Source organism: Thunnus thynnus, chromosome 22 (assembly GCF_963924715.1).
Source record: "Thunnus thynnus chromosome 22, fThuThy2.1, whole genome shotgun sequence".
NCBI classification, from domain to species: Eukaryota; Metazoa; Chordata; class Actinopteri; order Scombriformes; family Scombridae; genus Thunnus; species Thunnus thynnus.
The window spans coordinates 20773534-20787955 of NC_089538.1; the positions used below are offsets into that span (position 1 = coordinate 20773534).

A 14422-nucleotide genomic window follows, 5' to 3' on the forward strand; every position below is an offset into this window, starting at 1 on the left:
TTTATCAATAATTTGGGGGCCAAACTAACTTGCAGATGTTCTCATTAAAATCAATTAAGCAATAACCCTTTTTGTAGGTCCTGTGTATCGTGGTTTTGTCTAATCAGTATTTTTATTATTTCTTTTTTCTCTATTTTTTTTCTTTCTTTTGTGCCTTCTCTTTGGTCAGCTGGGTGTGTGTGTGTGTGTGTTGGTTTTATTTACAGTTGACCATTGGGGGGGGGGACATTTGTATATCATTTGGTCTTAACTGGTTGCAGTGCTGTTTTTGGATTTTAAAGTTTTGAGACTGCCTGTCATTTTAAATTTACATATTGAATAAAATTATTGCTCATGTTTAGAATCACTTCTCCGTCAAGTGTTTTTGAGCCTGCATGACCTTTTCTTTTTTTTTTTTCCTTGGGTCCCAATGCGGTTAGACTAAAAAATTTAGTGGGGTGCAATTGCCGAGGTAGCATAGTTGACACTATTTTAAAAAAAAAAAAAAAAAAAAAAAAACCTCCCCCCGCTCTTGCCACATAAGCCTTCAACTGTCTCGGTATACTTTATCTGATAATGATGTCTCAATATGTTTTTTTGAGCCCTCAGTTCCCCATTTGTGAAAGATGTCAAGATAGGTAATTATATACAAGAGCTGGTCTTTTTCTTGTGAAACACCTGCACACAGGTAGGCTGAAGCTACGGGCTGAGAAGAGCATATAATTCGGCACCAGGTGTGATATGAACTCTTATTTTTTGAACCGACAGTCAATACCAGTCATCTGGTCCATATAAAAGTATTTATAACATGTTTGTTTCTCTTTACTAAAGGCTATTATCATCTTCAACATCATCTTCACCATGAAGATGCTGACTGTGGCTGCACTTATGTGCACCATTATGGCTTTGACTACAGCTGATGGTAGGTGTTCTTTATAGAAAGTGTTACATATAATTAAAGACATAGAAAAACTGTGTGTATTGTCTATAAACAGCAACAATCCAGTCAATACCTGTTATGTCAAACTTTCTAGATCCTGCAGAAGCCAAACTTGAAATTGACCAAACAGGTAAGTAGCCTTTAGATTTCAAATATAACGCTCTTTGTAATGATGCTACACCTATTTTTTTTTTTTTTTACCTTTCTTCTTTTCCTAAATGTAATGTTAAATTACCAGTTTGTCTCTGATAAAGGCCACTATGTCACTTGTGTAATGTAATGTTATATTATACTATGTTGTGTTATGCTGTTTTATGCATTTACTGCATTTACTGACACTTGTGGGGTTTTTTTGGTACTTACAGTCCGAAGGTTCTGGGATGATGATCACTGCAACAAACGAAAACCATCTGTCTGTGTCAAGAGGCGCTACTGATTCCTGACATACAGGCGTGGAGTAGCACAAAAACTGGTGGAGGTGTGTTTATGTGCATCTGTTTTTGTGTTGATCAGTCTGATATAACCTGAAGGCTCTATAACTCATATTGTTTCATATTATTATTTCATTTCTATCGCTGTAACGCTACTAAATGAATGAAGCGATAAGTTACGTAATCAGAAGCTGGACTGTTCCTAAGGTCTTATGCCTTTAATAAGAGCAGATTGAATGTGTTTTGAAAGAATGCTTTTAGCAACTTATTCTTGAGAGTGAACAAGAGCTGCAACTAATGATTATTGTCAATTGTTTTCTCGACTAATCAATTAGTCATTTTACTATCATAGAAGACTAAAAAACAGAAAATATTCACATTTAAGAGGCTGGAACCAGATAATTTGAGCATTTTTCTGAAAAAATGACTCGAAACAATTAATTGATCATCAAAATGGCCGATTAATTTTCTGTCAATCGACTAATTGATTAATTGACTTATCGTTGCAGCTCTAGAGTGAACTGGTCTTTCTTGTCTCATGCAAAAATAAAACGCTCAAGCATTGAAACAAGCTGGTCTGTGACATTAATAATACTGAATACACTAATTATTTGGAGCACTACGTGGAAATTTCTGTCTTACGGGTAATGACAGTGATGTTACACACTTTTCAAATGTCAAAATGCATATCACTATCACACAACAGACATACAAATAAAGCAATATCATCCAAACCTTTTGCAGACCTTTGTGTTTGCAAGAGTTTGAAACTCTGAGCTGATGTAAAGTTTATCTGGAGCTGTCAGCAAATCAAGTCCTGATTTTGGGTGAGAACAACATAATTTTTCAATAGGAAGTAAAATATCTATGCATGACAAAATAGGCAATGCACTAAAATGATATCAATACACACAAAAAATAAAGAAATTAAATTATTATTGGACCTGTATATTAAAACACATTTTATAATGTGTTAATAGACTAATAGTGCTAATTGTGTAAAAAAGAAAAAAAGTTGAAAAAAAAAAAAAAAGTGCCTCATTGTGAGAAAAGTACAATTTTTAGTCTGAGCAAGATGTTCAACATGAGTTTTGTTGAGCTGCTTTCTATCCAGATTCCTAAGTATTATATTGCTGTTCTGTGTCAATTAGATCTCCCTTTAGAGCATGGATAGTATTTCGTGCTCTTGTGAAATGCACCTTTATCAATAATTTGGGGGCCAAACTAACTTGTAGATGTTCTCATTAAAATCAATTAAGCAATAACCCTGATATGACATTGCCCCAGTACGTTTCTCAGAGGTATGAATGTGTGTATTCAAGGAAAGGGATGTTGAATTATTGCATCAGAGTTATTGTATCTTTGCCACATACATTTCAGAGTGAAGAAGAGGGTTTTAGTTATTGCTAAATCTTCTTTAAAGGCTTTTTATACTGAACAGCGGAGTATGGAGTTTGTCTCTTTTCTGCTACAGCATACATATGTGCTCTGTAAATCACGTCCTGTGTTTTCCATTGAGAAAAAATCCACAGTCCTCGTTTTGAGCAGTCCAGCCCTTCTGTCAGTTTTGTCGGGGAACTATAACATTCTCGAAACTATATACTATAAATGCTCGATTCTATACTATATTGTACTCTATGGAGTATTGTCACCTTCATGATCAAAGTAACAAGTAGCAATGTGTAGTCATGGAAGAGCAAGAGGATCATAGAGACACACTGCTACTGGTACAGCTGAACAATGGCAGAGATTTGCTATAAATTCTTAATAGAAGCAGAAATTTTAATAAGCAGACTGACTGGTTTGCAAAATGATTCAGAATTTTGAATATTCATTGGTAACATGTAAACTATTTATATTGTAAAGCTTCAGATTAGTGTTTTTTTGGAAATATTATGACAGATGTTTTACAACCTAAACTTTAAACATTACTGAGTATATCATTGCGCTTGTTATTTATAAGTAGTATCAGTAAGATCTAATTTACTGTGTCCTCAGCTTTATCCATGATTTCTTGGTACAATCTCAATCGTCTTCACAGGCCACAATCCCTTTTGTTAAAATTTCACACTGTTCACAAGTGTTAGTGACTTGTCTGTGTTTCCTTATTGAAGGTAGAAGGTAGTCATCTTCAGCATCTTTATCATCTTCACCATGAAGATGCTGGCTGCATATGTGGTTGTGCCATAATGGCTCTGGCCATAGCTGATGGTGAGTGTTATTCCCAATTCTTTGAGTTTGGTTGTGTGTATGCTATGTGTATACTTCAAAAGTAACGTGGCATGTAGACAAACGCAGCTTCGTTTTTGTCAAGACAGGCTGGCTCAATTTTATTTCACTAACTTTAGGCAGCTTCTATCTAGCTTCCAGGTAAATGTTTTTTTATTGTCTCTGATCTGCTGTCAATAGTCATTGAGCTGCAGCTTTGCAGCTGTCCCCCTCCCGCTGCTGGGAAGCTGCACCTTCACTCTCTTTGGTATGTATATATGACTTTGCATTACTTTTAATTCAGGTGTAGTTCCCAGTTGGTAATTTTAGTGTCTCTTGCACTTTGCAGGTATTTTTGAAGCCAGGCTGTGCCCTACGGTGGGTGGCCCTTTCCTGGCCCCACACTCCCCGAGCAAATGCTGCTCTGTCTATCTGTAGATCTACATTTTTACACATTTCTACAACAGCTGGTTTTGCTTTTTCTCTGCTGATCTGTCTTTACATCACTACATCTGCTATTTCTATATAGCTACATTTCTGCAACAGCTGTGTTGTTTTTACATTTTCACACCTCTACATATTGATCAGCATCTCTGCAACTGGTTCAGCCCTGTGGCTCTGTTCAGTTAGGAGTGAACTGAAGCAGCCCATGTAGGTCCTGTGTTTAGTATTATTATTATTTCTTTTTTCTCTTTCTTTTTTTTCTTTCTTTTGTGCCTTCTCTTTGGTCAGCTGGGTGTGTGTGTTGGTTTTATTTACAGTTGACCATTGGGGGGGACATTTGTATATCATTTGGTCTGGTGGCAGTGCTGTTTTTGGATTTTAAAGTTTTGAGACTGCCTGTCATTTTAAATTTACATATTGAATAAAATTATTGCTTATGTTTAGAATCACTTCTTGGTCAAGTGTTTTTGAGCCTGTATGACCTTTTCTCTTTTTTTCTTCCTTGGGTCCCAATGCGGTTAGACTAAAAAATTTAGTGGGGTGCAATTCCCGAGGTGGCATAGTTGACACTATTAAAAAAAATAACAAAAAAACCTCCCCCCGTCTTGCCACATAAGCCTTCAACGTTCTCGGTACACTTTATCTGATAATGATGTCTCAATATGTTTGTTTGTGTCCTCAGTTCCCTTTTTGTGAAAGATGTCAAGATAGGTAACTACATATAAGAGATGGTCTTTGTCTTGTTAAACACCTGCACACAGGTAGGCTGAAGCTACAGGCTGAAAAGAGCAGATAATTCAGCAGCAGGTGTGATATGAACTCTTAATTTTTGAACTAACAGTCACTACCGTCATCTGCTCCATACAGAAGTATTAATAACATGTTTGTTTCTCTTTACTAAAGGCTATTATCATCTTCAACATCATCTTCACCATGAAGATGCTGACTGTGGCTGCACTTATTTGCACCATTATGGCTTCGACTACAGCTGATGGTAGGTGTTCTTTATAGAAAGTGTTACATATAATTAAACACAGAAAAACTGTGTGTATTGTCTATAAACAGCAACAATCCAGTCAATAACTGTTATGTCAAACTTTCTAGATCCTGCAGAAGCCAAATCCGAGAATGACCAAACAGGTAAGTAGCCTTTATATTTAAAATATATTGCTCTTTGTTATGATGCTACACAAAATTTTTATTTTTTCTTCTTTTCCTAAATTTTGTGTTAAATTACCAGTTTGTCTCTGATAAAGACCACTATCTCACTTTTGTAATGTTATGTTATATTATACTGTGTTGTGTTATGCTGTTTTATGTTATAGCATTTTCTATTATACCATCAAATTTGATTTTAAATCATGATATGAAAATTCAACACATACACACTATATTCTCTAATTGTCCTCAGCAGAGACAGACCTGGTCAAAAGGACATATGGGTGTTCCTATGGTTGGAAAAGGATCTATGGCCGCTGTTTCCGCTACGTTTCAAGACCATTGCGTTGGGCTCAAGCTGAGGTAATAAGGTTAACTTTGATTCCATATGCCTACTACTGTACATGATGATTCAAAGATACTACACACTAACCATAACAATTTCAAACAACTTTTTAAAAAAAGTTTAAAAAGTATTCAACACTCTGATAGGACTGGTAGATTGAACCAAAGTGCAGACAGAACACAAGCAGATGCAGAAATAGACGGTCAACTGTCTGTCAAACCTCAGAAAACTGACTGAAAAATTCACATACAGACAGGGACCAATGGAAGCACCTACAAAATGTGACAAAATATTCCAGCTCCTTTGTTGTTGTTCCTCTGGCCTCTGACTAACATCACTGTTGGTGTTGCCAGGATTTTAACTCTCTGACATTTTTACTAATTTCCTCTTGACGTAATTGTTTCATAATGAAACAATGCCTTTTTATCACACTCCTAGCATACCAAACCAAACTGAATAACAGTTTACTCGAGTAAGTTACTCAAGTAAGTTTTGGGGGATCATATTGTTCACTGGGAGACTGATGGAGGGTTGATATCATTTTGCTCTAATATGTAATGGCTCATTAAATTAAACTTGCCAAGGGGATTCCAGTGAATTGAAGGTTACTATGGCTATTTGGATCACTATATACTGCAGAACTGGAAAATGAGACAAACAGCACCCAAAAAAAGAAAATCAGACAGGATTTTGTTTGACGAACATCTGTCTGTGATGTATTCCTGTATTTGTTTCATAGCAACTCCTGTCTCTCTCTCTCTTCCTCTTTATTTCCACTCTAGAAAAATTGCCAGGCCATGGGTGGAAACCTTGCATCAATACATAGCTACGGGGAGTACTGTAGGATTCAGAGGCTGATAATTAATCGCTGTCATGGGTATAGAGAGGCATGGATCGGAGGCCATGATGGAGAAGAGGTATTTTATTCGTCATTGCACAAGGTCCAACAGTTACTTCATGAAACTTTTTTTAAATTAATGTTATCTTAAATTCTGTCTTTTAGGAGAGAGCTTGGCTGTGGAGTAATGGTAGGCGATTCAAGTATCGGTACTGGTGTCGTGGAGAGCCCAATAACAGCCGTGGCAGGCAGCACTGTCTGCAAATGAATTATTCAGGTAAATGAATACAGTAAATGAGTGATGTTAATGATAAGGGTAAACAGTGAAAAATCTCAATTTTGCTCCAAGATAAAGTGGTATCCACAGTTTCTGGTTTTGGTTTGTGTAGCATTTACTGACACTTGTGGGGTTTCTTTGGTACTTACAGTCCGAAGGTGCTGGGATGATGATCACTGCAACAAACGAAAACCATCTGTCTGTGTCAAGAGGCGCTACTGATTCCTGACATACAGGCGTGGAGTAGCACAAAAACTGGTGGAGGTGTGTTTATGTGCATCTGTTTTTGTGTTGATCAGTCTGATATAACCTGAAGGCTCTATAACTCATACTGTTTCATATTATTATTTCATTTCCATCGCTGTAACGCTACTAAATGAATGAAGCGATAAGTTACGTAATCAGAAGCTGGACTGTTCCTAAGGCCTTATGCCTTTAACAAGAGCAGATTGAATGTGTTTTGAAAGAATGCTTTTAGCAACTTATTCTTGAAAGTGAACAAGAGCTGCAACTAATGATTATTGTCAATTGTTTTCTCGACTAATCAATTAGTCATTTTACTATCATAGAAGACTAAAAAACAGAAAATATTCACATTTAAGAGGCTGGAACCAGAGAATCTGAGCATTTTTCTTAAAAAATGACTCGAAACAATTAATTGATCATCAAAATGGCCAATTAATTTTCTGTCAATCGACTAATTGATTAATTGACTTATCGTTGCAGCTCTAGAGTGAACTGGTCTTTCTTGTCTCATGCAAAAATAAAACGCTCAAGCATTGAAACAAGCTGGTCTGTGACATTAATAATACTGAATACACTAATTATTTGGAGCACTATGTGGAAATTTCTGTCTTACGGGTAATGACAGTGACGTTATACACTTTTCAAATGTCAAAATGCATATCACTATCACAAAACAGACATACAAATAAAGCAACATCATCCAAACCTTTTGCAGACCTTTGTGTTTGCAAGAGTTTGAAACTCTGAGCTGATGTAAAGTTTATCTGGAGCTGTCAGCAAATCAAGTCCTGATTTTGGGTGAGAACAACATAATTTTTCAATAGGAAGTAAAATATCTATGCATGACAAAATAGGCAATGCACTAAAATGATATCAATACACACAAAAAATAAAGAAATTAAATTATTATTGGACCTGTATATTAAAACACATTTTATAATGTCTTAATAGACTAATAGTGCTAATTGTGTAAAAAAGAAAAAAAGTTAAAAAAAAAAAAAAAAAAAAGTGCCTCATTGTGAGAAAAGTACAATTTTTAGTCTGAGCAAGATGTTCAACATGAGTTTTGTTGAGCTGCTTTCTATCCAGATTCCCAAGTATTATATTGCTGTTCTGTGTGAATTAGATCTCCCTTTAGAGCATGGATAGTATTTCGTGCTCTTGTGAAATGCACACATTTAGTCTTTTATGAGTATAGAACAACCTATAAATTTAACATAGAGGCCTGGAAGTCATCAAAAGCAGACTGTAACCTGGGGAGCGCCTGGTCTGAGACACGATGGTATCATCCACATAAAAATGGACAGTGCTGAGTTGGAAAGTAAATGTTATTTATGTGTAGGGTAAATAACAGGGGGCCTAATATTGATCCTTGGGGGGCACCTTTATCAATAATTTGGGGGCCAAACTAACTTGTAGATGTTCTCATTAAAAACAATTAAGCAATAACCCTGATATGACATTGCCCCAGTACGTTTCTCAGAGGTATGAATGTGTGTATTCAAGGAAAGGGATGTTGAATTATTGCATCAGAGTTATTGTATCTTTGCCACATACATTTCAGAGTGAAGAAGAGGGTTTTAGTTATTGCTAAATCTTCTTTAAAGGCTTTTTATACTGAACAGTGGAGTATGGAGTTTGTCTCTTTTCTGCTACAGCATACATATGTGCTCTGTAAATCACATGTCCTGTGTTTTCCATTGAGAAAAAATCCACAGTCCTCGTTTTGAGCAGTCCAGCCCTTCTGTCAGTTTTGGCGGGGATCTATAACATTCTCGAAACTATATACTATAAATGCTCAATTCTATACTATATTGTACTCTATGGAGTATTGTCACCTTCATGATCAAAGTAACAAGTAGCAATGTGTAGTCATGGAAGAGCAAGAGGATCATAGAGACACACTGCTGCTGGTACAGCTGAACAATGGCAGAGATTTACTATGAATTCTTAATAGAAGCAGAAATTTTAATAAGCAGACTGACTGGTTTTGCAAAATGATTCAGAATTTTAAATATTCATTGGTAACATGTAAACTATTTATATTGTAAAGCTTCAGATTAGTGTTTTTTTGGAAATATTATGACTGAGATGTTTTACAATCTAAACTTTAAACATTACTGAGTATATCATTGCGCTTGTTATTTATGCGTAGTATCAGTAAGATCTAATTTACTGTGTCCTCAGCTTTGTCCATGATTTCTTGGTACAATCTCAATCGTCTTCACAGGCCACAATCCCTTTTGTTAAAATTTCACACTGTTCACAAGTGTTAGTGACTTGTCTGTGTTTCCTTATTGAAGGTAGAAGGTAGTCATCTTCAGCATCTTTATCATCTTCACCATGAAGATGCTGGCTGCATATGTGGTTGTGCCATAATGGCTCTGGCCATAGCTGATGGTGAGTGTTATTCCCAATTCTTTGAGTTTGGTTGTGTGTATGCTATGTGTATACTTCAAAAGTAACGTGGCATGTAGACAAATGCAGCTTCGTTTTTGTCAAGATAGGGTGGCTCAATTTTATTTCACTAACTTTAGGCAGCTTCTATCTAGCTTCCAGGTAAATGTTTTTTTATTGTCTCTGATCTGCTGTCAATAGTCATTGAGCTGCAGCTTTGCAGCTGTCAGCCTCCCGCTGCTGGGAAGCTGCACCTTCACTCTCTTTGGTATGTATATATGACTTTGCATTACTTTTAATTCAGGTGTAGTTCCCAGTTGGTAATTTTAGTGTCTCTTGCACTTTGCAGGTATTTTTGAAGCCAGGCTGTGCCCTACGGTGGGTGGCCCTTTCCTGGCCCCACACTCCCCGAGCAAATGCTGCTCTGTCTATCTGTAGATCTACATTTTTACACATTTCTACAACAGCTGGTTTTGCTTTTTCTCTGCTGATCTGTCTTTACATCACTACACCTGCTATTTCTATATAGCTACATTTCTGCAACAGCTGTGTTGTTTTTACATTTTCACACCTCTACATATTGATCAGCATCTCTGCAACTGGTTTGGCCCTGTGGCTCTGTTCAGTTAGGAGTGAACTGAAGCGGCCCATGTAGGTCCTGTGTTTAGTATTATTATTATTTCTTTTTTCTCTTTCTTTTTTTTCTTTCTTTTGTGCCTTCTCTTTGGTCAGCTGGGTGTGTGTGTTGGTTTTATTTACAGTTGACCATTGGGGGGGACATTTGTATATCATTTGGTCTGGTGGCAGTGCTGTTTTTGGATTTTAAAGTTTTGAGACTGCCTGTCATTTTAAATTTACATATTGAATAAAATTATTGCTTATGTTTAGAATCACTTCTCAGTCAAGTGTTTTTGAGCCTGTATGACCTTTTCTCTTTTTTTCTTCCTTGGGTCCCAATGCGGTTAGACTAAAAAATTTAGTGGGGTGCAATTCCCGAGGTGGCATAGTTGACACTATTAAAAAAAATAACAAAAAAACCTCCCCCCGTCTTGCCACATAAGCCTTCAACGTTCTCGGTACACTTTATCTGATAATGATGTCTCAATATGTTTGTTTGTGTCCTCAGTTCCCTTTTTGTGAAAGATGTCAAGATAGGTAACTACATATAAGAGATGGTCTTTGTCTTGTGAAACACCTGCACACAGGTAGGCTGAAGCTACAGGCTGAAAAGAGCAGATAATTCAGCAGCAGGTGTGATATGAACTCTTAATTTTTGAACTAACAGTCACTACCGTCATCTGCTCCATACAGAAGTATTAATAACATGTTTGTTTCTCTTTACTAAAGGCTATTATCATCTTCAACATCATCTTCACCATGAAGATGCTGACTGTGGCTGCACTTATTTGCACCATTATGGCTTCGACTACAGCTGATGGTAGGTGTTCTTTATAGAAAGTGTTACATATAATTAAACACAGAAAAACTGTGTGTATTGTCTATAAACAGCAACAATCCAGTCAATAACTGTTATGTCAAACTTTCTAGATCCTGCAGAAGCCAAATCCGAAAATGACCAAACAGGTAAGTAGCCTTTATATTTAAAATATATTGCTCTTTGTTATGATGCTACACATATTCTTTATTTTTTCTTCTTTTCCTAAATTTTGTGTTAAATTACCAGTTTGTCTCTGATAAAGACCACTATCTCACTTTTGTAATGTTATGTTATATTATACTGTGTTGTGTTATGCTGTTTTATGTTATAGCATTTTCTATTATGCCATCAAATTTGATTTTATATCATGATATGAAAATTCAACACATACACACTATTCTCTAATTGTCCTCAGCAGAGACAGACCTGGTCAAAAGGACATATGGGTGTTCCTATGGTTGGAAAAGGATCTATGGCCGCTGTTTCCGCTATGTTTCAAGACCATTGCGTTGGGCTCAAGCTGAGGTAATAAGGTTAACTTTGATTCCATATGCCTACTACTGTACATGATGATTCAAAGATACTACACACTAACCATAACAATTTCAAACAACTTTTTAAAAAAAGTTTAAAAGATATTCAACACTCTGATAGGACTGGTAGATTGAACCAAAGTGCAGACAGAACGCAAGCAGATGCAGAAATAGACGGTCAACTGTCTGTCAAACCTCAGAAAACTGACTGAAAAATTCACATACAGACAGGGACCAATGGAAGCACCTACAAAATGTGACAAAATATTCCAGCTCCTTTGTTGTTGTTCCTCTGGCCTCTGACTAACATCACTGTTGGTGTTGCCAGGATTTTAACTCTGACATTTTTACTATTTTCCTCTTGACGTAATTGTTTCATAATGAAACAATGCCTTTTTATCACACTCCTAGCATACCAAACCAAACTGAATAACAGTTTACTCGAGTAAGTTACTCAAGTAAGTTTTGGGGGATCATGGATTCCAGTGAATTGAAGGTTGCTATGGCTATTGGGATCACTATATACTGCACAACTGGAAAATGGGACAAACAGCACCCAAAAAAAGAAAATCAGACAGGATTTTGTTTGACGAAGGTCTGTCTGTGATGTATTCCTGTATTTGTTTCATAGCAACTCCTGTCTCTCTCTCTCTTCCTCTTTATCTCCACTGTAGAAAAATTGCCAGGCCATGGGTGGAAACCTTGCATCAGTACATAGCTATGGGGAGTACCGTAGGATTCAGAGGCTGATAATTAGACGCTGTCACGGGTATAGAGCGACATGGATCGGAGGCTATGATGCAGTAGAGGTATTTTATTCGTCATTGCACAAGGTCCAGCAGTTACTTTATTAAACTTTTTTTTAAATTAATGTCATTTTAAATTCTATCTTCTAGGAGAAAGTTTGGCTGTGGAGTAATGGTAGGCGATTCAACTATCGGTACTGGTGTCGTGGAGAGCCCAATAACGGCTATAATGGCAGGCAGCATTGTCTGCAAATGAATTATTCAGGTAAATGAAAACAGTAAATGAGTGATGTTAATGATAAGGATAAACAGTGAAAAATCTCAACTTTGCTCCAAGATAAATTGGTATCCACAGTTTCAGGTTTTGATTTGTGTAGTGTTTACTGACACGTTTTTTTGTTTCTTTTTTTGGGTACTTACAGCTCAAAGGTGCTGGGATGATGATTTGTGCTACAGCCGAAAACCATCTGTCTGTGTCAAGAGGCGCTACTGATTCCTGACATGTAGGTGTGCAGTAGCATAAAAACTGGTAGAGGCGTGTTTATGTGCCTATTTTCAAAAGCATCTGTCTTTGTGTTGATCTATCATATCATATCAACTCATATCATTTCATATTATTACTTCATCTCTATCGCTGTAACGCTACTTAAGGAATGAAGCGACAAGTGACATTAACAGAAGCTGGATTGTCTCTCAGGCCTTGTGCCTTTAATAAGAGCGGACTGAATGTGTTTTGAAAGAATGCTTTTAGCACCTTACTCTTGAAAGTGAACAAGAGCTGCAACTAATGATTATTGTCAATTGTTTTCTCGATTAATCAGTCAGTCATTTGGTTTATTAAATGCCAGAAAATGGTGAAAAGTGTTTCCAGCAGCCCAAGATGCATCCTCAAATATCTTGTTTTGTCCCGACCAACAGCAAACAACCCAAAGATATTCACTATTTGTTTTATTATCATAGAAGACTTAAAAAAACAGAAAATATTCCCATTTCAGAAGCTGGACTCGAAACAATTAATCGATCGTAAAAATAGTCAGCGATTAATTTTCTGTCAATTGACTAATTGATTAATCGACTTATCGTTGCAGCTCTATGGTGAACTGTTCTTTCTTGTCTCATGCAAAAATAAAACGCTTGAGCATTGAAACAAGCTGGTCTGTGACATTAATAATCTTAATTATTATTAATAAATTAATAATAATCTTACAAGTAATGACAATGATGCTACAAACTTTTCAGGTCAAAATGTCATTATCACAAAAATATACAATAAAAGCAACATCATCCAAACCTTTTGCAGACCTTTGTGTTTGCAAGAGTTTGAAACTGAAGACAAAATTTCTGCTGTTCAAATGAAAAACAAATCATCTTTTAGAACTTGCAGGCATGCAAAAGCAGTGATCTTCCTCTTATGTTTCTGCTGTTCATTCAAAACGATTGAATTTCAGTAATCACAAGTATAAATTAGATGAAAACAAACTGACATAATGTTGGAGTGAGGAGGGGCATTTTGACGGCCATGATGCAGTGCCCTTTAACAAGTAAATACATTTTTTGCACTTTCCCAAGTGATAAGTGGCAATTTTGCTGTTAGCATGATGATGTTAAGCAGGTGTAATGTTTACCATGTTCACCATCTTAGTTTAGCATGTGAGCATGCTAACATTTACTTTACTAATTAGGACTAAACACAAAGTACAGCTGAGAGTGATGGGAATGTCATTGATTGCAGATATTTGGTCATAAACCAAAGTACTGGGCAACTTGAAATAATGACCTGACAATGGCGCTTGATGAAAAGTTAAGGGATCACCAAAGTGAGGGGGACATGAATGTGTACTTCAAATTTTATGGCAATCCATTCAATAGTTGTTAAGAAATTTCAGTCAAAGCAAATACGAATTGTGAATTCTATTTGGGTGAAATATTTAATATAACAAGTTGGGATGTTTTAGTTCTCCAAAGCTGACGTAAAGTTTATCAGGAGCTTTCAGCACATCAAGTCCTGATTTTGGGTGAGAACATCATAATTTTTTACCATAGTAAGTAAAATATCTCAGCATGACAAAATAGGCGATGCACTAAAATCATAACAGCACACACAAAAAATAAGACAATTAAATTATTATTGGAACTATATTTTCAAACAAATTTTAAAACGTTTTAATAAACTAATAGTGCTAATTGTGTAAAAAAAAAAATAGCTTGGATAACATTTGTTGCTCTTCTGAAATGCACACATTTAGTCTTTTATGAGTTTAAAATAAGCTATAAATTGAACATGGAGGCCTGGATGTCATCAAAAGCAGACTGTAACCTGGAGAAGGCCTGGTCTGAGACAGGATGATATCATCCACATAAAAATGGACAGTGCTGAGGGTTAGAGTTAGGCTAACCCATACAAACGTATATGCCATATAATGTGAATCTACAATAAGGCA

At 36.2% G+C, this 14422-nt stretch overlaps 3 protein-coding genes across 11 annotated transcripts in view; 2 read left to right on the plus strand and 1 right to left on the minus strand.

Annotated features, from left to right (window-relative positions):
• The window catches only part of LOC137174971 (E3 ubiquitin-protein ligase TRIM39), a 72853-nt gene that overhangs the window by 47787 nt on the left and 10644 nt on the right, over positions 1-14422 (minus strand). The window lies entirely within an intron of this gene.
• Positions 614-7409, plus strand: LOC137174978 (ladderlectin-like). Its single transcript, XM_067580553.1, has 7 exons — positions 614-713; positions 811-901; positions 1014-1049; positions 5414-5523; positions 6289-6423; positions 6510-6621; positions 6773-7409. Exons 2-7 carry the CDS (start codon positions 841-843, stop codon positions 6841-6843), a joined length of 525 nt encoding a protein of 174 aa, XP_067436654.1. The 5' UTR covers positions 614-713; positions 811-840; the 3' UTR covers positions 6844-7409.
• On the plus strand, positions 10053-13091 carry LOC137174975 (ladderlectin-like). Of its 2 annotated transcripts, none has more exons than XM_067580549.1 (7): positions 10053-10515; positions 10612-10702; positions 10813-10848; positions 11118-11227; positions 11910-12044; positions 12132-12246; positions 12404-13091. In XM_067580549.1, the coding sequence occupies exons 2-7, from the start codon at positions 10642-10644 to the stop codon at positions 12472-12474; spliced, it is 528 nt and encodes a 175-aa protein (XP_067436650.1). In that variant the 5' UTR covers positions 10053-10515; positions 10612-10641; the 3' UTR covers positions 12475-13091. The 2 variants fall into 2 exon arrangements, with proteins under 2 accessions (XP_067436650.1, XP_067436651.1); XM_067580550.1 differs by having other exon boundaries at positions 11121-11227.

Coding starts and splice junctions, on each gene's coding strand:
- LOC137174975 (XM_067580549.1), top strand. CDS start 10,642: ATGAAGATGCTGACTGTGGCTGCACTTATTTGCACCATTATGGCTTCG. Junction 11,228..11,909: donor TGCGTTGGGCTCAAGCTGAG/GTAATAAGGTTA, acceptor TCTCCACTGTAG/AAAAATTGCCAGGCCATGGG. Junction 12,045..12,131: donor GAGGCTATGATGCAGTAGAG/GTATTTTATTCG, acceptor TCTATCTTCTAG/GAGAAAGTTTGGCTGTGGAG.
- LOC137174978 (XM_067580553.1), top strand. CDS start 841: ATGAAGATGCTGACTGTGGCTGCACTTATGTGCACCATTATGGCTTTG. Junction 5,524..6,288: donor TGCGTTGGGCTCAAGCTGAG/GTAATAAGGTTA, acceptor TTTCCACTCTAG/AAAAATTGCCAGGCCATGGG. Junction 6,622..6,772: donor TCTGCAAATGAATTATTCAG/GTAAATGAATAC, acceptor TGGTACTTACAG/TCCGAAGGTGCTGGGATGAT.